We start from the raw sequence: 26485 nt of genomic DNA, 5'->3' as shown, positions 1-26485 counted from the left end.
TAACTCTGTGTACCATGTCATAAATACAGCTCAGCATGTTTATAATATATATATATATATCTTTAGGTATATAATAAACCCCGGAAGAGAACAGAGTTGGAAACTCGGGAAATAAAACAAGTGACCTTTGATTCAGTTTATTTGCTCTGTATATAACATGATATTTATAGTAGTTTTTGCTTCCATGGCCATTCTATTTTAGATAGAGTAACCAGCTGAATCCAGTGTTTATCTAGCTAGTTGTTAAAGGAACACGGAATTTTAAAAAAAATAAAAAATAAAGGGTTCTCATTCCTGTGCGTTATCTTTGTTTTTATTTTAGATTTGGGATCTGTCGGCTTTTTTAGCGGGTTTAAAATCTAAAGGGTGGTTAAAGGGACGAAAACAAGTTCAACTTTGAAGAAGTATAACTACAATTCGCCTGTTTTTTACTACTAATTACCGGTCACCACCTGCAGCCAGTCGTTTGGGCACTGTGTTAAGTACACTTTAAAAAAAATTCAACAACATTCACACAAAACCTTATTGTATTTACCTGTGTGTTTTGCGGCCGCTTCCATTTTAATATTACGCGTTAAGAAAGATATGTTGTCATTGTTTCCGTTTAAATTGTCCCATTCCTCTTCTTCCTCGTCCAAAAACCAGCAAGGGAGCAGTGAAGTAAAGGATGAATTCGCCTTCAAGTTTAGAGAGACAGAAAATGAGTTCTTAGATATTGCGCTGATGGGGAAAAGTAAGAATAAGAGCCTGGCCAAGAAGACGGAATTGAGGGATCAGCATTCCTGTAACTTGACCGAGTTACCAAGAGAATTGCAAGAGGAAGTAGACCTTTCAGTTAGTGAGATGATTGAGTTTCAAAACCATGCCTCTGGTAGGACTTTCGTGGATGACAAAAAAAGATTGGAATTGCAACAAAAATTGGATAACGTCAGGGCAGGCTATTATAGTAGAAACTTGGAGCATGTACCATTACATCAGTTCATTCCAGATGATTACGCTTTAGACTCGTTTGAAGAGGAAAAATTTGACCCAAAACTGTTTCGTAAAATCAAGGTCGATAAAAGAAGATCCAAAAATATCCTGTTCTCTAAGGCAAACAGAGCTTAGAGTCGGAAGTGGGGTTAAATGCGAATTGCTTAGGTTGAGATAAGCTGCAATTTTAAATTACAAAACTGATTCCAAACCACTGCTCTGTTTTAACCCTTTATCTTGTTTTTTTCTTCCTTGAAGGCAGGTCCTCCGTCTGATGCCTTCCATGAAGCTTCTTCGGTAAGCAAATTGTATTATGTTCTACTTTAGTAACATTCTCTGGCCGTTTTTCCTTTTTAACTTCTATTTTTCTGATCAACACTGTTGCTTAAACTTGTTAAGACAGCGTGCGTACGCCGAAACCAAAGAATTATCCACGATAGAAAACGTAATGATTTTAATCATTCTACTTTTTTTTCCTCTGTTGATATTATTATGAAACATGGTATTTAAGAAGGGCTAGTCTTAGTATTTAGACTGGGTGGCACTAACAAAATAAACCTAAATATTATAAACCAAATAATTTATGTCTCAAGAGATGTCATGAGCAGTTTCCGTGACACCTCGCGTCAATCTAAAACTTTCTTAATTTTAAAATGAAATGATGGCAGGATCGAACCTCTCATAATTTTACGGGATTCTAGCCCTATAATGTGTAAATGTTTGGTATAAGTTCTTAAAATAATCCGCTTCTTATCCATCATTTACGTCTGTTGTTTCGAAAATACTGCATCTCGTTCTGCATGGAAATGCATCTCTGGAATGTATTTTCGTCCATAGCGGAAAATGTATGCATTTAAGGTTTGAAAAAACAATAGAAACAGAAAAGTGTTACAGACCTGAAACACCACTAAAATAGAAGTTATCCGCCAAAGGCAAGCTTTGGAAGGTCTAGTACTGTATGAGATTCGTTTCACATTACAATACCCAGAACTATATAAGCAGGATGCATAGAGTGACAATGATAATGGATAGCTTTTACTCGTGACAGTTTTTATTTACATTAAAGCCAAAATTGTTTGAAACTACATCTACCTCGGTCGGTAACTAAGCTGGTACGCTCAATCTGACGAAATCCTAAACCGAAAATGCGCTTATCAGGAATGTGTATTTCTGGTTTTATTGCCAGTGAAATAGTTCTGGCTTATGAACATATTTATTCAAACACTTCAACGGTGTCGAGCTACTCTGAAAATGTTGAATCTGAAGAACAAACCACAACATGGGTTTCAGTAACATCGACAACTGGACAAAAAGAAGTTGTAACCACTTCTCCTGCTTTGGTTTCACTCAGTACATTGACACTGGATGATGTGGTGACAGTTTTCACTACATGGTGCCCATTGACTGAAACTGAGAGTGGCACCGCTTCTTCCGCTGAGGTTACCGGTACAGAACCTGGGACTACCAGCACGGAACCTGAGGACACTACCGAGATGTCCATCACATCCTGGCAAACAGTGACTATTTCTACTGAAGTATGCGATGAAGATTATATTTGCACTGATACTACGTATGTGCACTCAGTTCCAATTTACGTTTCAGTTACCGACACTGATGAAGAGACTGATACTACAAATAAATATTCTACTGAAGATCTTGAGCACACCGCTACTACTCCTAATACACTGACTTCATCAACCATTCTTGAAGAAGAGAGTTCAGATGCGTTAACTCAGTCAACAGCTGCTGATTCAGAAAGTTCGGAAATTATTCGATCTTCTACTCTCACCACAGCCGATGAACGAGGAGTCACTATCACCACAGTTGAATCGTCCTCCCTTTCTACTCATACAACGGTAGTAAACGGTGTTGTTACTGTGTATACAACCTGGTGTCCATTAACTGAAACATCCGCATCTGAATCTGTTTCAACTACCGAAGATGTATCCACCGGTGAATCAACCGAATCCTCTGAAAGTCCTACATCTACCGAAGATGTATCAACTGATGAATCGACATCGACTACCGAAGCTGCTTCAACTAGCGAAAATGTATCCACCGCGGAATCAACCGAATCCTCTGAAAGTCCTACATCTACCGAAGATGTATCCACCGGTGAATCAACCGAATCCTCTGAAAGTCCCACATCTACCGAAGATGTATCAACTGATGAATCGACATCGACTACCGAAGCTGCTTCAACTAGCGAAAATGTATCCACCGCGGAATCAACCGAGTCCTCTGAAAGTCCTACATCTACCGAAGATGTATCAACTGATGAATCGACATCGACTACCGAAGCTGCTTCAACTAGCGAAAATGTATCCACCGCGGAATCAACCGAATCCTCTGAAAGTCCTACATCTACCGAAGATGTATCCACCGGTGAATCAACCGAATCCTCTGAAAGTCCCACATCTACCGAAGATGTATCAACTGATGAATCGACATCGACTACCGAAGCTGCTTCAACTAGCGAAAATGTATCCACCGCGGAATCAACCGAGTCCTCTGAAAGTCCTACATCTACCGAAGATGTATCAACTGATGAATCGACATCGACTACCGAAGCTGCTTCAACTAGCGAAAATGTATCCACCGGTGAATCAACCGAATCCTCTGAAAGTCCCACATCTACCGAAGATGTATCAACTGATGAATCGACATCGACTACCGAAGCTGCTTCAACTAGCGAAAATGTATCCACCGCGGAATCAACCGAGTCCTCTGAAAGTCCTACATCTACCGAAGATGTATCAACTGATGAATCGACATCGACTACCGAAGCTGCTTCAACTAGCGAAAATGTATCCACCGCGGAATCAACCGAGTCCTCTGAAAGTCCTACATCTACCGAAGACGTATCCATCGAGGAATGGACATCTACCGAATCATTTGAATCAATTAGTGAATCTCAGCTAACCAGTACTGATGCAACGACTACGGTCTCCCAAAATGGCACGACTATTGAATCGACGTCTTCTGATGTTCCCTCAATCAGCACCGCTGAATCTGAAACTGTTGAAATCAGTACCATTACCACGCATAAATTGGTGACAGTAATCATCAGTACCGAGGTTTGTGAGAGCAAACCATGTTCACCTTCGACCTACACATCTGTCAGTACTTCTGAAATAGTAACATCGCAAACAATCAGTCCTTCTTCCACTCCATCCTCTTTCACCGATTCTACAATTCACAATACCGAGACTGTTAATTCTGAAACTTCGAGTGGCGATTTCGATACGAGCGTAACATCAGAATGCTCTGATGAAGATTGTATGCAAAGTTTTACCACCTTAAAGCCAACTGTCTCAACAGATTCAGAGTCTTATGATTCTCATTGTGATAGCTGTACAACATCAGTCATTCCGATCACAACTACCGATTCATCGGGAATTGAAACAACACATAGCACAACAGCTGTATTATCTACTGTAACAACTACAACAAATGGCGTAGTTACAGAATATACAACATGGTGCCCACTGACAGAAACCACCTCAACTTCTTCGACACTCTTTTCCGTGTCAACTAGCGATGAGGAGGAAAGTCCTAAAACGACAAAAACCACATCTGTATGCTCTTCTTGCGAAACATCAGAAATATCATTAACAAGTACAAATTCAGAAGGTAGCACAACAGTTGTAACTACAAGCGCAGTACTTTCAACGGTTACAACAACAACAAAGGGAGTTGTAACTATTTACACTACATGGTGTCCAATTACCGAAGAAGATATCACTTCTCAATCTAGTACTACTTCCTCTGATACTGCACAAGCATCTTCAGTTTCTTCAACAACCTCAGGGAACTCTGAACTGCCTTCCTCCACTGAAACAACAAGCTCTGAATCTCAGCTGTCCACAACTCTTACCGAGAAATGCTCTGAATGTATTACATCACACATTCCTATAACGTCAACTGATTCGCATGGAAGCGTCACAACCAAGACAACCAGCGCTTATTTGTCAACAGTAACGACTACCACTAAAGGCATTGTTACTGAATACACTACATGGTGTCCAATAAATGAGGAATCCTTAACAGAAAGTACTACAAAGTCGACATCATCCTCACTATCTGAACTTCCTTCAACAGAGGTTTCCACTGAATCGACTGAGCAGTCATCAACTGAAACTGCAATTGAGTCAACTTCATCAACTAAGAAGTCGTCAATCGAAACTACTGCAGAATCAACTTCTCCACGAACAACCGAGCAATATTCGACGGAAACCACTATGGAGTCAACTGAACAATCTTCCACAGAGACCACTACTGAATCAACGTCAACACCCTCATCATCTGAGCAATTTTCGACTGAGACTACCATTGATACTAGTGAAACTCCTTTGACTGAGACGACTGAGCAACCTTCAGAGACGGCAGTTGAGACAGCGTCATCACCAACGTCTGAACAACCTTCTACCGAAACCACAATTGAGTCAACTCCCTCATCATCATCAGTACCAACTACTAATTCAATAACTTCAACAACTTCTGAAACACCAACACAAAGTTCAATCACAACTGAAAGTACAGATGATACACATACCCCAGAATCAAGTCCTAGTCTCGAAACACCAGTGACAATTGCTCCAAAGTGTTCCGATTGTGTTACATCTGAGATTTCGACTGTTTCAACGGATTCTACAGGCAAAGAGATAACGTACAGCACAAGTGCTTTCTTATCTACAGTGACAACAACGACTAAAGGTATAGAAACAAAGTATACTACTTGGTGTCCTCTATCTGAGACATCAGAGTCATCATCTAGTTCATCTGTTACTACACCATCTACTGGGTCATCCTCGATTTCAACCTCCGCTTCATTAGATTCTACCACATCTGGAACATCGCCAACAGATTTTACCACTGAACTTCCCTCAGGTACCACGATAGCACCTCCTGCTGAGATAACAGTCACCTCAGATGAACGTATCACTTCCTCTTGGTCTTCTTCTACAGTTTTCACACCAACGACCCAGGAACCCTCAAGAGGAACATCAGCACCTGTTGAGACATCTTCTGCTATTAATTCTGAAGAGCCTGCGACAGTTGAAACAGCAGAAACAGTATTACCGAAATCATCCACTGAATCAACACCTAATATCATTTCAACTGACACCGAAACATCATCTTCTGGAGTGACTAGAACTACACCAGCAACAAACGTTCCAAACACCACAAATAAAGAAGAACACACTACCACCCTTGCTACCCCTACATCACCCGTATCATCTTCTGTTCCGTCTTCAGCAGCTCCTTCACAATCCAGCTCCGCACCAGTAATAACAACTGCTACTTCTACTCAACAAACGTCATCTAGTGTTCTGGTATACGAAGGCAATGGGAATATCGCCTCAGCAAACGTTTTCGTAACCCTAACCACCTTCGTGTTCTACTTCTTGCTATGATGTGAGTCGAATATCAAAATTATGCAGTAATGTCGTTTGTAAGAATTAATAAACGTCAAACCGTATTATGTAACCAGTTTTGTCTCTCGAATTGAGGTCCTTAAATATGCATTGCGCTATGTACTGTGTCTGGATCTCTGTATGCATCCGTACCTCACATTGGCAATAGGGACCAACAACGACTAGAGCGCAAGACTAGTCCAAAATAGGTTACCCGTCCAGTCTATATACTGAAGGACAACAGATTTTTCAGACTACATAGCAATGCAAAGTGATATCGCAATTTGCCGTTTACGAACGAAATAAAAGGGTTCGCAAAATAATTGCTCTGTACAATCACATGGTTAATACTAATATCCCCTTCCTTAATTCTCAATCGTATTTAACACTGTTCTAACCAGTTAGATTTATCTACAAACTCTTACAAGTGAACCTTGATCCTTTTTCCAAAAGTTTCTCCCCGTAAGATTAAGTTCTATAAGCACGTTGCAATTACAAAGTGACTAAAGAACTAAGATAAATCGAGCATTCAAAATGAAGGTTGCTGGAATTATTGGCTCTATCGCCGCTGCCAATATTGTCGGTGCATCAATATTACCACAGTACATTCAAGAAGTTTTCTCCACAGGTGAAGTTTCAGAGTCCTTGCAGAACCTATCAGACTTTTTCGAAGATGGTTCAAAGTCATCCGTCTTTACTTGGCCTCATCTTCCATACTTCTTGAAGCCTGGTGTGGACTCTGAAAAGCTTCAAGATTCAATTACCATTGATCAATTGAATGACACTGCTTGGGACTTGTATCATGCTGCGAATGCTTCTACAAAGCAGTATGGTCATCCAACAAGAGTCATTGGTTCTAAAGGTCATTGGAAAACTATTGGGTACATTTTATCCCAATTGGATGAGCACAAGGATTACTACGATATTTCAGTGCAATCTTTCCCTGCTTTAACAGGTAAGGTTAACTCTTTCAACCTTTCCTTTGTCGGTGGTGATAAAGTTCCTACCGCAACACCATTTGCCTTGACTCCACCTGTGAAGGGTTTCCTTGGTAAATTGATCGAAATTCCAAATTTGGGATGTGATGATATTGACTACAAATCCTTGGTTGTTCCAAAGAACAGTATTGCTTTGATTGAAAGAGGTCAATGTCCTTTTGGTAGAAAGAGTAACCTAGCTGGTAAACATGGGTTCAAAGCTGCATTAATTTACGATAACGATCCGCTATCCAAGGATGGTATTAAGGGTACATTGGAAAAGCCTGATAAACACACTGTGGCAACCATTGGTGTTTCTTACAAAGAAGGTAAAAAATTGATTGCTGCTTTGGAATTGCACCAAGGCGACTATTCCTTATACTTCGAAGTTGATTCCTTCGTTAAGAATATCAAGACCAAAAATATCATTGCTGACACTAAACACGGTGACCCTGAAAACATTGTTGCCCTGGGTGCTCATTCTGACTCTGTCAGCAACGGTCCTGGTATCAATGATGATGGATCTGGTGCCATTTCTCTGTTGACAGTCGCTAAACAATTGACTGGCTATAAGATCAATAATAAAGTCAGGTTCGCATGGTGGGCGGCTGAGGAAGAAGGTCTGCTGGGATCTGTATTTTATGCAGACCATTTGAGTCCTGAAGAAAACTCCAAAATTAGATTATTCATGGATTATGATATGATGGCATCTCCTAACTATGAATACCAAGTTTACGATGCAAACAACAAGGACCATCCTGCTGGTTCCAAAGAACTAAAAAACTTGTACATTGATTACTATCAATCCAAAAATTTGACATACTCATTGATTCCATTTGATGGTAGATCTGACTACGTCGGATTTATCAACCATGGTATCCCCTCCGGTGGTATTGCCACTGGTGCTGAAGGCATTAACGACGAAAATGGATTGCCATTTGATAAGTGTTACCACTCTTTGTGTGACGACGTTTCTAATTTGGCATTTGATGCCTTCCTAGTCAACACACAGCTAATTGCTCACTCTGTCGCAACATATGCTAAATCGTTGGAGGACTTCCCACAAAGAAACTTAAATGTCACATCTGAAAATGTTGCAGACTTCTCCTACAGAGGTTCTCACTTAATTTTGTAAGTCAGATCGACCTCTTTTTTTCAACCAAAAAGTTTAACCATAGTCGTTTCTGAATCTTGGTAATATAAAACAAAATCCATTAGCTGTGGTTGTTTTACCGTTGCAAGTTTTAGAAGATCGCGTTATGTAAAGCCAAGGCAATACTGACACTTTCAAGTAGACTACTTATAATTTTATTTTATCTATGAACATGTATAAGACGATATGCATTTAACCCTTTTCTTAAAACTTTCACTTAAGGAATCAGTCCTTTAATTTTGTTTCTTCCTGTGGTATTTTGCAGATTTATCGAACGGTTTGAATCCTCCATGTCCTTCGAATCCATGTGCTCCTCGAGAGTTCCTAGAATTAGCTCTTGCATTATCATATTTTGTACGTTTATCATCATCACTTAGAATTTCATATGCTTCATTTATTTCAGCCATCTTTTCTTCATTCTTTTGTCTTTGTTCGTCATTCAGATTTTTCTGTTTATCAGGGTGGAATTTCTTCGTCAGCTGTAAGTACGATCTTCTAACATCTTTTGGTGTCGCTGATTTATCTACACCTAAGATCTTGTAATAATCTTTATCTGTCTTTATATTTGGTTCAGCAAATTGCTGCTGTTGTTGATGCTGTTGCTGTTGATGATACTGCTGTTGGTTTCCAAACATCTGTTGAAAATACTGTTGTTGTTTTTGCTGCTGTTGTTGTTGAATACTGTGATACGTTTTTGTCACAACGTTTGCAAGGTTTTTAACGAACTTTAATCTAGAGTGAGCTAAATTGTTATCTTGTGCAAATTTGAACAAAACTGCCCAGTGTTCGGCAGAATTAATTCCAGGATGTTTTTTCTCAGCGATGGATAACTTCTGTGCAACGGAATGCAAAAGGTTAACAGAAATATGAGGGTAGGTGTCAAACAACGCTGTCAACAGTTCTTTAATGATATGAGGTGAGTCAAATGTTTTTAGATAGTGCTTAAGATTTTGTATCTCATCTGGAGTGAGTGATTGTTTCATAGCGTTGTAACAATATTTGGAAGCCTTTTTGGAAGACGCTTGCATGTCTAATGATTCACACAACGCAGCGTTTAGGTAGATCATGAAGTCTGTTTGGGCATCAAAATTCTCATACGTCCATGTTTTGCTACTCAAAGGTCTTTCTTCCAAGACTTTCTTTATTTGGTCATTGTGGTACTTCGTTAATACCTCAAAATTTTGTTCTTTCATCCCATATGTTTTAACAACGCTTCTTTTATTATCAAGCAAGAACTGGCTAATTTTATTCCATTCTGTGTCAAAATCAGTGTATTCATCAGCATTCATTATCCTAGAAGGTTGGGGAAGTACCTTTGAAATTTGATTCCAGACCCTCATTAGATCTTTGCACGGCTGATAGTCCATATCTAGGTTGAGACATTTACGTAGTGAAACCTGTGGCTGAGTATTCAAAATGAAGAGTTGGATAACAGCAAGCTCATGATGCAATGCTAGTCTTTTGTCTAACTCGATTTTATTGCCAAATTTATCCAATATGGTCTGAATGTTTTCTACTGCCTTATGTGCAAAATTCAAATCGATGACATCAGCTATTTGATCTAAAAGGAAATCATTGTAAAGAATCCTCACCTTCAGTGAAAAAGGTGAGATTGTTAGTATTTCTTGAAATTTTGCCTCCAAATATTCCATAGAATCTGGTTTGCCGAGCTTTGTAGATATAGAATCATACAACTCATTAAATAATTCCTCATCAGTTTTGGATGCAGGATCCGATATTTTATTCCAATCTGCATATTTTTTGTTCAATTCATTCAGTCTTGAAACTGAGAGTTCTTTGAATGAGGATTCATCTGAATCAATAACAGCATTGAACGATTTCAGTGCTTGTGGTTCTTGTCCCAATGAAAGATATGTGATGCCAAGGTTGTAATTGATTTGATTGATGATCCGATCCCATTGTTTTCCGTCACAATGTGTTCGTATCATAGGTATTAGGTCCTGGTACTCTTGAATCGATTCTCGGTCAAACTTTTGTGCTTCGATAACCTTCGTAACATTGGCTAGATCGCAAATCGGATCAACGTCTGAGCCATGCACTTTGTCAATACTGCTCAAACCATGGAATATAAGAAGACTGAGAGATATCCAAGTATACCATACAGACATTTTTGATCCATATAGTCCTCTGTATATGAGCCTCGACGTAATCCGTTAACCAGCGAATCGACTGAGCTTCACTTCTTCTCTCAGTAAGATTTATCAAACCTCGATAAAACTTATTGAGTTATATACCAAATGCTATCAAGTTGTAACTTGCAGCAAACGTTGGCGCGGTGTAAGGTATGCGATATTACGATGAATACTTGCCTGTTTCGTACAATACCCTAATTCAATAAAGAACAAGCTGTCAAAAAGTTTCGATCTCTAGAAGTGCAGACAATCCTTGATGGATGCCCAAATTCCATCGATTTCGAACAACAAGCAGAAAGCAGGTTCGATATAAAAAAAAAAAAAAAAAAAAAAGAGGGGAAGTTGTACCTTCAGGGTTCGAACTGAGGCCGTCTGGGAATGAAACAACAAAAATAGGTCACGTGTATGACAGAAACCCCCTTTTATCTTTTTGTCAGAATTCCATAGGATCTGGTTTGGGAACATTCATTCTATTTGCGATTTTTCCCTCAGGATAAATTTCCCTGCACTTTTTCTTGGGTGTCGGCTGTTGCAATTCGCAAGCTTTCTATTCCGAATTGGGATTTTTGAGTTGAGAACGTTCATTTGATCTGCGTGGGTCTTTCGACACCGCCTCTTTTCATATGTCCCACGTGACTCTGCCAATTTACTTTTCAAAATACTAACATTATATTCTCAGCTACTGCAGATACTTGAGAGGAGGAATGCTACCTATTGCGAACCACAGCAATCATTAATTACATCCTTTACATCATGTGGGATGGTCGCAAGGTGTGGGTTTCTGAGCGGTATTAGCTATCAATATACAAGATATTATGTAAAAGACGAGAAGATTCAAAACTATCTATCTTGAGATGCCAAGCATGCCTGTGCCTCCATTGATGTCATTTATAAGGAAACGTTATGAAAATTACTTTAAGTAAGCTAGGCGCATTGAGGAAGCAAAACATACAAAGTTGAAGGATCGAGATCAGTCTCAGGGCTTGTGACGTTTTATGTTAAGTAACGGGTGAGCAAGCTGAGCCAGTTCTTTCTGCGCATGTCTTGCATAATTTCGAATTTATTTTTCTACTTTTTTGAGTACTTTCTTTTTTTCCCTCCATCCTTGTTTTCAGCTACGATAAGCATTTTTGTATATATATATATATGTATGAAATAAGGATTTCAAAAGTTAAATAGCTAATGTGGTTGTCTTCGATCACTGCCTTGCATAATTCCTTCCTTATATGGACGGATTTTTCGTCAGGGTTAATATCTACTTTATTAAGAGTCTGAGCGATAGCATATAACAAGGAAAAGAACTTGTAATTTTCAGTTAACTCTTTCACCTTATTTTATTTTTGTTTGAGTTTCCAGTTAAATATTGGAAACGCTTTGGATAAAACTTTTAAGTTAGGTTTGAACAATAGGCTCATTGATACAAAAAATATAAAAAGACCTATTTACGGACCTTTGTTTCTCTTTCTTTTTTTGTTTCACTGATTTCAACTGGTTCTACAACTGATTTGGTGTGTATACGGATTTACGCTGAGTTTCAGTTTAGTGACTCAAAATTATAACTCACACGTTTCGATCTTTATCCTCCAAAAAGGCTCTCAAATCAGAACTACAATCGGTATTTGATGGCAGGTCCGTCTTCAACTAACCCGACAGGATTATCGTTTTCTCATCTCAGTTATTTGACCTTTGAATCTGTTTTACAGGTAGTGATCATTTCATTTGCAGGTTTCTGGTGTGCTTATACGGGACTACTACCGAAACAAGGCCAAAAAATTGTTTCTTTGCTAAACGTGGATCTTTTTACACCATGTTTGATTTTCAGTAAATTAGCCAAGTCTCTTTCCTTGGCAAAAATTTTGGAAATTTCTATAATCCCGCTGTTCTATGCCTTAACCACAGGTATTTCCTTCCTTTCTGGTAAATTGTTATCGTATTTGTTCGGATTTGATGTCGATGAAACCAACTTCGTAGTGGCTAATTCGATATTCGGAAACTCAAACTCTTTACCAGTTTCTTTGACCCTTTCTTTAGCCTACACTTTACCGGATTTAACTTGGGACCAAATCCCTGATGATTCAAGGGATAACGTTGCGTCAAGAGGTATACTCTATCTTTTGATTTTCCAACAAATCGGCCAAGTGTTGAGATGGTCATGGGGTTATAACAAATTGATGAGATGGTCAGAGGATTCAGTTCATCACAACCATCGTATTTCCTCTCAATTGGAATCGCAGGCTACATTGGGTAATGACCCAAATAATGTTTCAAGTCTAAGTTTGCAGAGTGAATCCACTTCTGCAGCTTCACAACAGGAAGTGAATCTACGTGAGAGCCCATATTATGCCGGTACTTTTACGAAATTGAAACAGCAGACGTGCTTTTACATTGCTAAAGTTAGAAGTTTTATGAACCCTCCTTTATATTCCATGTTGTTCTCGGTAATTGTTGCGTCAATCCCACCTTTACAACATGAATTTTTCCAAGCTGACGGTTTCATCAACAATACACTATCTGAAGCTATAGCTGAGTTGGGATCAGTTTCCATTCCATTGATCCTTATTGTACTCGGTTCAAACTTGTACCCATCGGGAGAAACTGCTGCTCTCACCAAAAATCACAAAAAATTAGTTTTCGCATCTATAATGGGACGTATGGTTTTGCCATCATGTTTCATTCTACCGATAATTGCTGGTTGTGTTAAATTTATCAAAGTTAGTATATTGGATGATCCAATTTTCTTAGTGGTTGGGTTCATTTTGACAGTCTCACCACCTGCAATTCAATTAACTCAAATTACCCAATTAAACGAATTCTTTGAGGCTGAAATGGCCAACGTTTTATTCTGGGGTTACGTTGTGTTAACTCTTCCGATCTCGATAATCATTGTTTCTATTGCTATTACCGTCTTACAGTGGGCTCAATAAATTGATTTTGGCCCCCCTCCGCTCATAGTCAGACAGATTTAATATTCAAATATTCAGTAAGCGGTTAATAACTTTATTTCTCGTATCACCTCGCTTCCTAATTCAACAAATACATATTCGAACATAGTGATCATTTCTAGTTTATTTGTCAAGTATTGTGTGAAAGAACACCTCATTCTTTTCTTATTATTTAAGCATGTATGAATTGAGTTACTTCAGTAACATGTCACGGCCTTTTTGCTCATCTAGTAAACATGTATGAAAAGAGCCCCGAGATGCTAATATTTTATAGTGGTAGAGGCCAGTACGACTGGACTTTAGATTTGACAGTTTTCAGGAAGTATTCCCCCAATGTCTCCCACGATTCTGCATGAATTTTGCTTAATACAGTCGCTAATTTCTAAAAATCTTGAGTAAAGAGACGCCCAATTTTTCCTATATGTAAATCCTTGTTGGATTTGATTGGCAATTACATTTCAAAAGTCATTCAAATGGTTGTGTGGCCGAGCGGTCTAAGGCGCCTGATTCAAGATACCAATCTTAACCAACCTTACAGTTGGGAACACTCAGGTATCGTAAGATGCAAGAGTTCGAATCTCTTCGCAACCATTATTTTTTTTGTTTCGTTTAATGGATCGTTAATCATCTGCACTAGTTTGAATCGTAGAAACTCTACGACTTCAGAAGCAAGATCTTGATGTCTTCAAGGTACACAATCGGTACCTTTTTAAGTGTTGCTTGCCCTTATGAATATGTTGTGCTTTTTGTTACATCAATCAGCACTAATCTTTTCGCTTTATGTACAGATTGCCAACTAATGTATAAAAGTCAAAAGACCCTCAGTAGAAGGTAAATTTGAGATACATGGTTGCCCAAGCATCAGAATATTGCTTGATCGGTCTCAATACTTAGTGAATCGAATGGCTTTCCGGTTAGGAATCTCAAGGTGTTCAATTCATTGTTATATCACGTTTATTTCCGAAAACAATACCCTCGGTGGATTGGTTTGCGCCCTTCATGTAACCATATTCTACAGTACTCCATCCAACATTCTTTAAGTGCGATGGTTTTCCTTTCACAGGTGGTCTCGGCCTTTTTGTTGATAATTGTGGACCTATTACTGGGAACAGGTCAGGGTGTTTGGAATTTGCATATCTGGATAATGACTTAATGGTTTGGTAGACAATTGCTGGGTCTTTTTCCTCATAGAGATCAACAGTCTGGAAAAGTTCATCTTGTGGAACTCCGTACTTAGTTGCGAACTGTAAGAACATACTTATTTGTTCCATTTGAACAAACGCAATTCTTGAACTTTTCCATTTCATTGAATCGGACACTCCTGTTTCTTCTTTTAAGAGTCTATTAGCAAGCTTACATAGCACAGTACCATCTTTTAATGCATCCAAAAGACTGTCGTCAGGTGATTGTTCTTCAATAATAGCATAAATCCATCTCTTTATTTCTGTTATATCATGTTTGTTGAACTTCTTACTTCTTGATTCTTTAAGATCATCATCCAATGATGTCACATCAGGCTTGATACCGTAGCTCATGTTTTAGTAAGATTAGCTTTAGTTCCCGTAGCTCAACTAAAAAAAAACTGAACGTAATCAATAGCTATCCCTCTCATCATACTTTCTGTGGTGTGGCGATATGCACACTCGTTAAGTCTCTTAATTTATGCCTACACATTAAAAAACCAAACTCAAAAAAGATGGCGCTACCACATATTATAGACCCTCAAAAGTGTACTTGAAATATATGGAGCCAAAGAGTCAATATAAAAAAGAACAGTTTAAATTTCTGTAAGCAGTATTGTTAATGCCTACGAATCACGATTCTCTGATGGAGACCCATTGTACCAAAGAGGAAGTTTTAATGACAGATATTTTATTAGCGGTAAATAGAAGTGAATGTATAATTATATAGAAGGATGCCAATAACGTGCTGTCAATATCGAGAGATAACTGTAACGCTCAAGTAACCAAATTTTTAGAAGGATGCATTACAAGTGCTTTCGAAATTGTTCCGGCAGATATCATTTAGACTAGTTGTTAATCAGTTCTTAAGGAGAAGGATGTCTGAATCGTGCTGCCGGAAAGCAATTGTTCGTCGTTGTAATATAAAATTCATTGACGTTTAACGATCTAAATTAGAAAATTCCCCACTATCTCATCGGTCTTTGATGCAAAATTCTCATCGAAACAATGGTCATAATCTTTTTCTGGATCGTGCTGTGCAGATACAGTCTGGGCTCTGGCTTCGCCATGAAGTTGCATTAATTTTAAAAGGTTGCATTTTTCTCTATAAATGTTCAGAGCATACTTGGCTAGTGATCCAACAAGTGGTGTCTTTTCATGGAGGTTGACGTTGTAAATCTTGTTCTGAGAAATGGCGAGGTCAAGCCAAATAATTGTGTTTTCGTATAGATCCAGCACCATTGGAATATTAAATCTCGAAGCTGATAGAAGATCAAACTTCTGCTCGACAGTTTTTGGCTCGAAATGTTCTCCACTAATATTGTCCCTAATCATGAAACCAGCTTTAGCTGTGAAAGTGTTAAATTTTTGACCAGTATAGGAATTAACTGTCACAGCAATATAGCGTGTTTCTGGGAATGCTTCCTTGATATCATCTAACTTAACGTCTATAAATTCAGCGGCACCATTCGTCGCATCAGTGAAATCTCCAGAGTGTGTGACGGCGCCATTAGCCAAATTGTAATACGCAATTTCTCCTTTGTTTTCGAAGTTATCTGATAACTGCAAACATGATAAGTCAACATCTACCCTTCCTTCGTGTGCTGCGCCTTGTGTTTCCTTTATATTCTCCCAGTATAAGAACAACCGAATTACCTTGGAGTTCTTATCAAATCGCATCTTGGACCCTCTGCCAAAAGTATGCAAAGCCTCTGATGCGTCCCGCAATCCTATTGGTGGTATGTAATCCTCTAATATTGGATCAATAAAGATATTGCCTAAAGGCTCTAATTTACTGAATCGTTCTATCAGTACAGAGTCGATGCCCTTATACAAATTTGAACAGAGTTCTGAGGAATAAGTCTGGCGCTCGTCTTCATCTTCTATAATGGCGTTGGTTGCAGAGCCTTTTGGCAAGAAAACACGTATGGGTGATATTTCATGACGATATTGAAAATGAGTGGAAAGATTCAGAAGTAGCGGTGTCGATACAGACGATGCAACATCCAAAAAGCTAATTACAATTTGAGCATGCTCTGTAGATGGATATGAACGCAGAAGGTGATCTAACCGACGAGCAAAGTCACCAGGCCTTGCTTTCAAAATATGTATAATTGATTCTAAACTGCTTTCCATGTTGCCTTCATTTTTAAGGTCCTTTCTTGCTCTTAAGGCTGTTTCAATTGTTCTATTGAAGGTTTTTATCGATTTTTGGTTTCCTCTAATTGTTTGGATCATTTTGGCTGCGTTTGGATATCTGCTAGCGTAAGCATTGACATGTAAATATTTAGCTAATACAAGCCAGAGGCCCAAAAATCTCAGTATATCCTCCATTGCCGTTTCACGATCCAATTTGTTTAACGCGAACAGTAAGAACTTTCTTTGAGAATTTGATATTTTGAAGCGCGTGTGCTTAGTCAAAGCCACATCTGATCCAGAGAACGAAGCTGCAAGACGTAAAACATCTGTAGCAGTCTTGATATGAGTGGAAAACAATTTCTGTAATTCCTCATCAAATGGACCAGATTTTGTAGCAGCGCAACCAATGATGTGCACAAGGTTTTCTTTGCTAGGAATAACTTCTGGTAAAGAAGATTTCCAATCGTTCCCAGTGGCTATCACTGAGTTGATGAATTCTTTGTCAGAGGCAGAAGTTGAAGTCTTCGAATTAGCGAGGTTTTCGAAAAGTTCTAAGACCACTCCTCGGCCGACTATATCCAATGTCGTCAATTCTTTGCCAGTGATTAATTCAGGACGCTTAATGGCCTCCTGTAACTCTAAATCGGGATACTGTCTACCAAACCATGATCCATTATACTCGGACGATGACCAATATCCATAAAAGTTGAAGAACAGCAAATGAGTCAGATCTCCTAAACTTTCGTAGACTGCCTCTACCAACAGACTTCTGTCAGGAATAGACTCAGGGAATTTGCGAAACAACGGTACATATTTTACGTCTGCACCTAAAGCTTCCTCCAGAACAGTCTTCGCCATGGACCTGAATTCTGTTAGTTCATTGACAGACAGTGTTCTCAAATAGTCCTGCGCATTTTCTGAAAATTGATAACCCAACTTATTTAACTCAGCAACAAAGGTGAATAGTATGTCATCAATGCTTTCGATTGGATCAGAGCTGCACAATTCTTTCTCACCATACAAGGCCTTTCTGTTAGATAGCAGCTTTCTCGATATGGCTATACTCATTGACTTAGACTTTCATTAAACTCTTGCTATCTTACCATCCTAGTATTTGTCTCGAGATTTGCATTCACCGAATCTTTGTAATTGGTCTGAGTGTAAAATCAGCTGTCAGAAAGATCAACTATTCCTATATTTTTGATTAACTGTATTTCAGAACCTAAAAGTAAACTTGTTCCATTGAATCCTTGAAGATTTAGGCGGACTATTTATACTTAATTCTAAACTTGTCACCATAAATAAACATCTTTTTTTTCCGCCTTTAAAACCAGCTGGAACCAAAACACATCATTCTTCCTTCAAGTGAGTCATAGTTGACTTGGATAGCCCACTGCACTAAGAATTATTCTAGCCTTTCACTTACTCTTTCATTTACCCCAAGGAATAATAAAATCTCGTAGGTAAGCAGTCTCTTCCAGCTGTGCGTTGTACTGTTCATAAAGATGACATTTCCCAAACTCACCATATTCATGAAAGGAAAGCTGATCCTTTGATATACAATTAGATGACGTACCCCGCGTAGTTTCTTGTTCTCTGTAAAGCAACATTAACAACCCAACCAAGATGTGTTTTCCTTAGCCGAAGTAGATCTTTTCATACCGCATTGAACGGCTGAGAATTCACTTTTCATTGGTTTCCTCTTTCGAGAAAATCAATACTTAGGAGCCTACCATTCAAATGTGTAAAATTTGCTTTCACTATTCGATGCAATATCAAAGCCACCCAAAGCTACGGCACATTTTCACATTTGCAATCCAAGGCATCTGGAAAGAAAGGCTACTGCCTTTCATGCTCATTATCATAGTTTCATTCTCACGTGTGAAATCATGACGGGGAAAATGACAGCCCCATCTTCTTGTTAAAACCAAGACAAAAATTATCATTTGAAATCTCGTACAGATTGGGATTTTGGAAAACCCTTTTTCATTTAACTTCAGAGAATATATAGGATGAGTAGAATCTTTTAACCTTACATTTTTTTATGATGAGGTACATATGCTAGATATTAGACAATATTGTTGTGAGTACTGCTAATCAATAAAATATCGATATTTCATTGAACCTTGACTTTACTGTATTGGATCAAGTGAGTTCTAATATCAGAAAAGGATTGTCAAAGGGAACGTATACCCACTTAATTCTTCGAATATAAACAGCGATGGCTAATACCGTGGGAGGTGTGCTTTCGGGGGTCAATCCTTTCATATATAACTCTGGTTCACCAATAACGTTTTTCCTTATTCAAGCAGCGTTAATTCTAGTACTTACGAATGTTTTGCATGTGTTTATTTCGAAACTTAGGCAACCGAAAGTTATCTCTGAGGTTATTGCAGGTATCATACTAGGGCCTACCGTGTTTGGACAGATCCCAAATTATCTCACAACCATTTTCCCTGCTGGCTCAGTGACTGGTTTGAACCTTGTAGCTAATTTGGGAATCATTTTGTTCATGTTTTTCTTGGGGATGGAAGTCGATATTAGCTTCGTGAAGAGAAATGCCAAGGCAGCTATCTCGATTGGATTGGCGACGTTAATTGTACCATTCGGGTTTGGGTGTTTGTTTGCATTACCCTTATATAATGCTTATATGGACGGACATGGTATTGAATTCAAAGTCTTTATGGTATTCATTGCCGTTTCTCTATCGATTACGGCTTTTCCAGTCTTGTGTCGTATTCTTACCGAGTTGAGATTGGTGAAAGAAAGAGTAGGTATCATTGTTTTGACTTCTGGTACCATCAATGACGTTGTAGGCTGGATTCTTCTAGCCTTGTGTATTATTCTTTCCAACTCTCAGTCAGACCCAGTGAATGTCGTGTACATTTTGTTATGCACTTTTGGCTGGTTCCTATTCTGTTGTTATCCAGTCAGACTTACATTGAAGTGGGGGTTCAATAGATTCCATGAATTTGAAAGGGATAGCCCTTCCACTTTTGCCACTCTATTGATTCTTGTGATTGTACTACTAAGTGCTTACTTTACAGATATTATTGGTGTTCATCCGATTTTTGGGGCTTTTATTGCAGGTATTATCGTTCCTAGAGAAAACAATTACGTGTCGAAATTAACGGCACGCATGGAAGATATACCCAACTTACTTATGATACCAATCTATTTCACTATTGCTGGTTTGAACGTTGATTTAACTCTTTTGAATAAAGGTTCTGATTGGGGATACATCTTTGCAAGTATTGGTATTGCCGTTGCAACGAAGGTTGTTTCTGGTGCTCTTTTATCTAAAATAAATGGATTATGCTGGAGAGAATCTTTGGCTGTTGGTGTCTTGATGTCATGTAAGGGTATTGTGGAAATTGTTGTCTTAACAACTGGTTTGAACGCTGGTATAATCACCAAGAAGGTTTATGCAATGTTCATTTTCATGGCACTTATTTCAACTTTTATAACCACCCCATTGACGTTGTGGATTTTCCCTGATCATTATCGTAATGAATTGAAAAGACAACGAACTGACGGTAGTACTTCAGAAATAGTACCCAACACGGTCGGCAAGACAAAGGACTTGAAACACATGCATTTCTCTACCGTTGAATTGGTGATTAATAATGCCAAAGCTGTTGCGTTGTCCTTATGGTTCATCAAAGCGTTTAGTTCTGGGCAGGAAGAATGGAAAGAAATGTTTACTTCTGATTCGGGAGATTTAGAGAAGAAACATTTGAAGAAAGTACTTTCGACAGATACAGAAGCACTAACAGTAGTTTCTGATGATGACGAATCCCCGTTATTGGTCAATGCTAGGAATTTGAAGTTGATGTCAGATAGAACTGCTGAAATTCTTGAACTGACCAGTTTATACAATAGCCTGACATCTGCAGATAATGGTCTTGAAATGTTACGTGTGTTCTCATCTTTGTTTGGATTGAAATTCAAGGGCGAGGTCATGTTCTCATCACTGGGAGAAAAGGTTGGCTATATTGGAAAGATTCCAGTTGCAAATAACACCACGCTCTTGATACCACTAAACTATCCTAACGGTGAACAAAGTGAGTCCATCTCAAGGATTTTGTCATTCAATGATTTACCTGAAGACTTCTTCAGTACGCTTTCTTCCAAAATATCTTCATCCCTCGTTCTTCTTTTCGGAACTGTTGTTCATCAACAACCCACATCAGTTCTTGTATATCTACTAAATTCAACTTTAACTGGTTCTGACTATATGGCCTTGTTCTTGGGATTAGTGATGGGATTACATGCCAAGACTATCAAAATTGTTACCGTTTCAGAGCATCTGGTTGCTCTTGGAGAACTGCAAGAGATTCTCAGATCCTCCATTCTGATAAAATTGGATATTACAACTATATCGACTAACGAAACTGATTCCGCAGTTGCGAGTGTTGATGTCTTCAATGACATCGAACTTAATAATAAGAGTTTGGTGGTATTACCACAAGATTCTATAAAGTCTACATGTTTAGACGATTATTCTAAAGTGCTTGTAACGAAAGCTTCTAAAAGTGGTTCTACGGTAGCCATCTGTCATAGGTGAACAACAACGAACCCTAAATGTTTAATGGTTCAGTAGTTCCCGATTACTACCCTGTTTATTCAATATTTCGTCTACTTATATAAGCATTTAATAACACCACTGAGCTGTGCTTTAGTATAGAGTTGGGCAATCCGTTATCAATTACCAGTAAATCCATGCATTAGAAACATTATATCTGTCCTGATTCTAGATTCTGGTTCCGAATCTGAGTTTCACAATTGAAAAAGGTGATTAACTCAAATTTGTATACAATAAGATAATATGACGCGACAGTATTATTATCACGTGCACATGCCAGCACTAAAAATGAAATATGTCGCACTGTCGCTGTAATTTTACCATAGTAAAGTTTTGTCTGAAAGCACAGCAAGTTTAAACGATCCCTGAATAAAAATACCCTGACACGTTTAGTTTCCACATCATTTTAAAGCGATATTTCATTTCAAGCTGGGGCTCTGATTGCTATTGTTTCCGGTATTGTTCTGTCGATAATAACGGGAAATGATTCACGAGTTTAAAAAAAAATTTCTCGTTGCCAGCCGTGAAGATAAAAAAAAAAAAAAAAAAAAAATTGAAAACACATACTCATTATCTGTGCGAATTAAATACAGTTTTTAAAGGCGTAACTAAGATACATATCCATTAAAGTTTCCACCTCAGAATACCACAGGTACGTGGTACAAATAAACTGTTATTATCGAAAAGCACCAACCTTTCTAAAGCTAGAACCTGGAATAAGAAGCAGATCGAAAGAGTGCTGTTTTTGTCATTCTTTGAGCGATATTGGCGGTTGAGAATTTTTTTTTGGTTCTTGCAAACCGCTCAAAATTAGGCTTTACAGAATTCCTAATAACATTACAGGAACCTGTGAATAATCTCATTACTAGTAAAATTCCAACCTCTGAACCGTATCAGGCTATTTTTGGAATTTCTAAGGTCGTTCATATCTGACTTTTTGTTCTCTCGCTTTTCCCTTAAAGAGACATAAGAACTGGTTATAGAATAAGCTATATTTAATCTAAAGTCTCGGTTAAACACTACAAGCGGAAAAAAATTAAAATGCTGAATGCCGAGCGCCGCCCTTCTATGGCGGAACGTCGTCCTTCCTTCTTTTCTCCCGGTCCTGACGGCTCCTTACAATCAACTTCCCTCGTTGTGCCACATTTGGCTGGTATCGAGGATCCTTTACCGGAAACTACACCGGAACAAGTGGATGTACTCATTGCTGGTACCGGGTTGATTGAAAGTATTCTATCTGCTTCTTTAGCATGGCAGGGATCCACCGTTTTGCATATAGATTCCAATAACTATTATGGGGACACATGGGCTACAATGACAATTGATCAGTTGAAGAATTGGACAAATCAAGTGAATGAAGACTCAGACGAAACACGGTTTTACAAAGATGCCAGACTCTATGTCTCCGGGTTGGTAGCTCAGGGGAAATTCAAATCCAAGAATTTTGGTATTGATTTAAGTCCCAAGATTCTATTTGCACAATCCGATCTACTCTCAGTTCTAATTAAATCAAGAGTACATCAGTATTTGGAGTTCCAATCGTTATCCAACTTCCATACCTTTGAGAATGATAACTTTGAAAGGTTAACGAACTCGAAACAAGAAATATTTACTGACCAAACTCTTCCATTGATGACGAAACGCAATTTAATGCGTTTCATTAAATTTGTGCTAGAATGGGAAAAAAGCACGGACATTTGGAAACCATACGCTGAACAGCCACTTGCTAGTTTCCTAGTCGATAAATTCAAGCTAGAAAAACCTCAAGTTTTTGAATTAATATTTTCAATTGGTATGTGTCGTAATCTGGATACTAAGACACCAGAAGGTTTAGCAAGGATCAGAAGATTTTTAACTAGTTTTGACGTTTACGGACCTTTCCCAGTCCTATATTCAAAGTATGGTGGGCCGGGAGAACTATCTCAAGGATTCTGCAGATCAGCAGCAGTGGCTGGTGCCACTTATAAACTCAATCATAAATTGGTATCATACGATCCGAACTCCCAGACTGCGGTTTTTGAAGACGGTTCAAGAGTAAGAGTCACAGAAAAGGTTGTCGCATCCCCTACCCAACATCCCCAGAATGGCGGTAACATTCCTCCCCAGAAGTACGAAGTGCATAGGCTCACTTGTGTTGTGGAAAAAGACTGCTCACAGTGGTTCAGTGAAGGAGAAAGTGCTGCTATGGTCGTGTTCCCACCTGATTCATTGAAGACAGGAAACGTTGAAGCCGTACAGGTGGTGATTTTAGGCTCAGGAGCCGAAGTTTGCGAACCAGGTACTTGCGTTTGGTACTTCTCAACCACTCAAGCCGGTCCTCGAGGTGATTTGGACCTTGATGCTGCACTTGAAGCAATGATCAATAGTATTTTAAGGGAGTCCTCGGATATACCCAATGAGGATGAACTTGTACAAATCAATTCAAATGGCGTTCCACTAGTCAACAGTGTAAAACTGGGACAGTCGTTCAAAGAACTCATTTCAAAAGAACGGGTAAACTTCATCATGAAATTGTACTATACTCAATACACATCCACTCCTCCATTTGATATTGTTACTCCAGACTTATTTGATTTGAATAAATCTAAAGAATTTATTCCTGGCGCATCAGATAATGGAATTCTTTATACTTCGTTGCCATCAGGAGAAGTGTCATATGATGAAGTTATTACTGCAGCAAAGTTCCTTTATGAAAAAATAGTAGGAAGTGATGACGATTTCTTCGACCTTGATTTTGAAAATGACGAACCAGATCTAAAAAATACCAATAAAACAATTAATAGCTACGATGAAAGTGCTATCGCAGATGATGAAGAAGATATTCAAATGATGGACTCAGAGCCAGTTGAATTTGCAGGCGAGATGGAAATATGACATAGCGTCAAGCTTCTTCAAGTTTTCAAGCGACAATGCTTTCAATTCCAATAGCATCAGTATTCCTTCTTTGACAGATTGATTGAAATAACCCGATGTGTCTAACCTTGTATTATATGGAATTATCTATCCACAAAAGAAAAAAGTGACATCTTCTAGATAAGATTTGCGTCACATAAGCATATTTTGGATCCAGCTGTATTTCTTACTGCGAATTGCACTCTTTGATATAAACATACCTTTATTCAACCCACTACCTGGGAATCTTAAAACGAAACGTTATTTAAGTTATCCATAGAAGGCAGATGCAGGAAAAATTCATACTTGTTTTCAGTTCCTGGAAATCAAAAATAGCAAAACCTTAATTAAGATTATACATGATATTAACCTAACTTCTCATACATAAAGTTAACAAAAGAATAGTGTTCGGCTTCTTAACTGCTCTTTGATTTAATTGTCATTCTCGAAAGCGAGGAAAAAACATTAAATTAAAGCTCAGAGGCGGCTTCTTATCTCCAGTAATGATTCTAATTGTTTCCCAGCTTGGTCGAAGTTATTTTTCGACAACCAGTTCTTAAAGGCAGTCCGAGCAACTGCCCATTCTTCGTCAATGATGGAAAACCAGCATGTGTCTCGAGTTCTTTGTTTGTAAATCATTGCATTTCGGAACGTACCCTCAAATTTAAATCCAAGTCTTTGAGCTGCGTTACCCGATGGTTTGTTTAAACTGTCACATTTCCACTCATATCTTCGATACCCTAAATCTTCGAAAACATAGTTCATTAGCAGATAGTGGGCTTCTGTGGATATCAACGTCCTTTGCATATCTTTTGAAAAGAGGACGAATCCTACTTCAATGACCCCATTATTGATGTCCGTCCTAATCAATGAAAACGTCCCAACAGCTTTTCCAGTCTTCTTGTTAATGATTGCGTAAGTCTTGGAAAGTGGTAGTTTGGCAAGACCTTCGAGATAACCTTTCAATTCACTGAACGTGCGACGGGGTTCAGAGGGAAGGTACGTCCAAATAGAGTCCGGAGAAGCATTATAAGCTTTAAAAAGATCCTCTGCATGTTTGTTAACATCAAGAGATTCGACTAGACAATGTTCACCATGGACCACAATATCCTCAGGAAGTTTTCTTACAGTCCAATCGTATATTGGTTTACCAACAGGCTGTTCAAATTGATTTAGTAGAACAGACATTGACAACTGACTATCTTCGACCCTTGTAAATGTCTTTCTAAGGTTAAAATAACTGTGTCTTCCTGTTTGTTGGTGTTAGAGTAGTATGACTAAATCCTTCGAGAATACTCTTCCTTTTAATTGAGAAGCAAAATGAATTTCCATTAGAGATTTGCGCAAGGCTCTGACATAACCTGATGATTGACCCGGTTTAATTGGTTTATATTCCTGATCAAGAGCAATAAATTACATGGACAAAGATGCCAATCCTCTCAGTGGAATAAAGTGCTTGTCATTGAGCAACCTCATCAAAGCATAAAGGAAATCGTTAATTAACCTAAAGGAACTGAGAAAAAAAGACACCAGCTAGTAAGTAACATTGTATAATATGTATAAAAACGTAGTGCATACAACCAATACGGACCAAAATGATATCCGACCCACGCTTTCAGTATGATAATGTTCTCTTTGTGGATGATGATGATACTTCGGAAACAGTCATTTTCAATATACGATCTTGGTACCTGACTCTTGTAGGTATACTTGTGAAATATGGTAGCCAATCGATCAGTGATGCGACTACGATGCTCGACAATTCATGGCTAATCAAGGGTTTCTGCTGTGAAACATACAAGCAGGTGTGTTTGTACAGTCATGAATACGAGTATTATTGGGCCATGCTTGTTTTGCATGGGGATTTGTTCTGGCGCAGGGGAATTAGTGGCGACTTGCCAACAGGATATGATCAGTGGGAGCAAGAATACATACGCGCTAACGGCCTTGCGGAATCAATATTTGAATTCAGTTAAGGCGTTTTCTCTATATAGATTGAGGGTAATACCCTCCTGCACATTTAGAGAATTGACATCGGAAGCTTGCTATCCGCATCGTTAGGGTACCTTCTTGT

At 38.5% G+C, this 26485-nt stretch overlaps 11 protein-coding genes and 1 non-coding gene across 12 annotated transcripts; 8 read left to right on the top strand and 4 right to left on the bottom strand.

Moving 5' to 3' along the window:
• Positions 1-585: 585 nt before the first annotated feature.
• Positions 586-1107, top strand: KLLA0_D06479g (uncharacterized protein; the record flags this gene model as incomplete). Its single annotated transcript, XM_453350.1, has 1 exon — positions 586-1107. One exon carries the CDS (start codon positions 586-588, stop codon positions 1105-1107), a length of 522 nt encoding a protein of 173 aa, XP_453350.1.
• A 1010-nt stretch (positions 1108-2117) lies between these two features.
• KLLA0_D06446g (uncharacterized protein) lies at positions 2118-6389 on the top strand (the record flags this gene model as incomplete). Its single annotated transcript, XM_453348.1, has 1 exon — positions 2118-6389. One exon carries the CDS (start codon positions 2118-2120, stop codon positions 6387-6389), a length of 4272 nt encoding a protein of 1423 aa, XP_453348.1.
• Positions 6390-6923: 534 nt separating this feature from the next.
• APE3 (aminopeptidase Y) lies at positions 6924-8501 on the top strand (the record flags this gene model as incomplete). Its single annotated transcript, XM_453347.1, has 1 exon — positions 6924-8501. One exon carries the CDS (start codon positions 6924-6926, stop codon positions 8499-8501), a length of 1578 nt encoding a protein of 525 aa, XP_453347.1.
• Positions 8502-8752: 251 nt separating this feature from the next.
• On the bottom strand, positions 8753-10648 carry JEM1 (Jem1p; the record flags this gene model as incomplete). The annotated part of the gene is made up of 1 exon (XM_453346.1): positions 8753-10648. One exon carries the CDS (start codon positions 10646-10648, stop codon positions 8753-8755), a length of 1896 nt encoding a protein of 631 aa, XP_453346.1.
• A 1646-nt stretch (positions 10649-12294) lies between these two features.
• Positions 12295-13596, top strand: KLLA0_D06380g (uncharacterized protein; the record flags this gene model as incomplete). Its single annotated transcript, XM_453345.1, has 1 exon — positions 12295-13596. The coding sequence occupies one exon, from the start codon at positions 12295-12297 to the stop codon at positions 13594-13596; it is 1302 nt and encodes a 433-aa protein (XP_453345.1).
• A 493-nt stretch (positions 13597-14089) lies between these two features.
• Positions 14090-14205, top strand: KLLA0_D06336r. Its single transcript has 2 exons — positions 14090-14128; positions 14161-14205. It is a non-coding gene; the product is annotated as a tRNA-Leu (tRNA).
• Positions 14206-14546: 341 nt separating this feature from the next.
• On the bottom strand, positions 14547-15149 carry SCP1 (Scp1p; the record flags this gene model as incomplete). The annotated part of the gene is made up of 1 exon (XM_453343.1): positions 14547-15149. One exon carries the CDS (start codon positions 15147-15149, stop codon positions 14547-14549), a length of 603 nt encoding a protein of 200 aa, XP_453343.1.
• Positions 15150-15743: 594 nt separating this feature from the next.
• On the bottom strand, positions 15744-18002 carry KLLA0_D06281g (TerD family protein; the record flags this gene model as incomplete). Its single annotated transcript, XM_453342.1, has 1 exon — positions 15744-18002. One exon carries the CDS (start codon positions 18000-18002, stop codon positions 15744-15746), a length of 2259 nt encoding a protein of 752 aa, XP_453342.1.
• Positions 18003-19155: 1153 nt separating this feature from the next.
• On the top strand, positions 19156-21501 carry KHA1 (Kha1p; the record flags this gene model as incomplete). The annotated part of the gene is made up of 1 exon (XM_453341.1): positions 19156-21501. One exon carries the CDS (start codon positions 19156-19158, stop codon positions 21499-21501), a length of 2346 nt encoding a protein of 781 aa, XP_453341.1.
• Positions 21502-22560: 1059 nt separating this feature from the next.
• MRS6 (GTPase-activating protein MRS6) lies at positions 22561-24393 on the top strand (the record flags this gene model as incomplete). Its single annotated transcript, XM_453340.1, has 1 exon — positions 22561-24393. One exon carries the CDS (start codon positions 22561-22563, stop codon positions 24391-24393), a length of 1833 nt encoding a protein of 610 aa, XP_453340.1.
• A 495-nt stretch (positions 24394-24888) lies between these two features.
• Positions 24889-25599, bottom strand: KLLA0_D06215g (uncharacterized protein; the record flags this gene model as incomplete). The annotated part of the gene is made up of 1 exon (XM_453339.1): positions 24889-25599. One exon carries the CDS (start codon positions 25597-25599, stop codon positions 24889-24891), a length of 711 nt encoding a protein of 236 aa, XP_453339.1.
• A 407-nt stretch (positions 25600-26006) lies between these two features.
• Positions 26007-26387, top strand: KLLA0_D06193g (uncharacterized protein; the record flags this gene model as incomplete). The annotated part of the gene is made up of 1 exon (XM_453338.1): positions 26007-26387. One exon carries the CDS (start codon positions 26007-26009, stop codon positions 26385-26387), a length of 381 nt encoding a protein of 126 aa, XP_453338.1.
• Positions 26388-26485: the final 98 nt, after the last annotated feature.

The sequence above is a fragment of the Kluyveromyces lactis genome (genome assembly GCF_000002515.2).
Source record: "Kluyveromyces lactis strain NRRL Y-1140 chromosome D complete sequence".
Lineage (NCBI taxonomy): Eukaryota > Fungi > Ascomycota > Saccharomycetes > Saccharomycetales > Saccharomycetaceae > Kluyveromyces > Kluyveromyces lactis.
The sequence above is the reverse complement of the archived record's forward strand: the minus strand, read 5'-3'. Positions and strand labels throughout refer to the sequence as shown.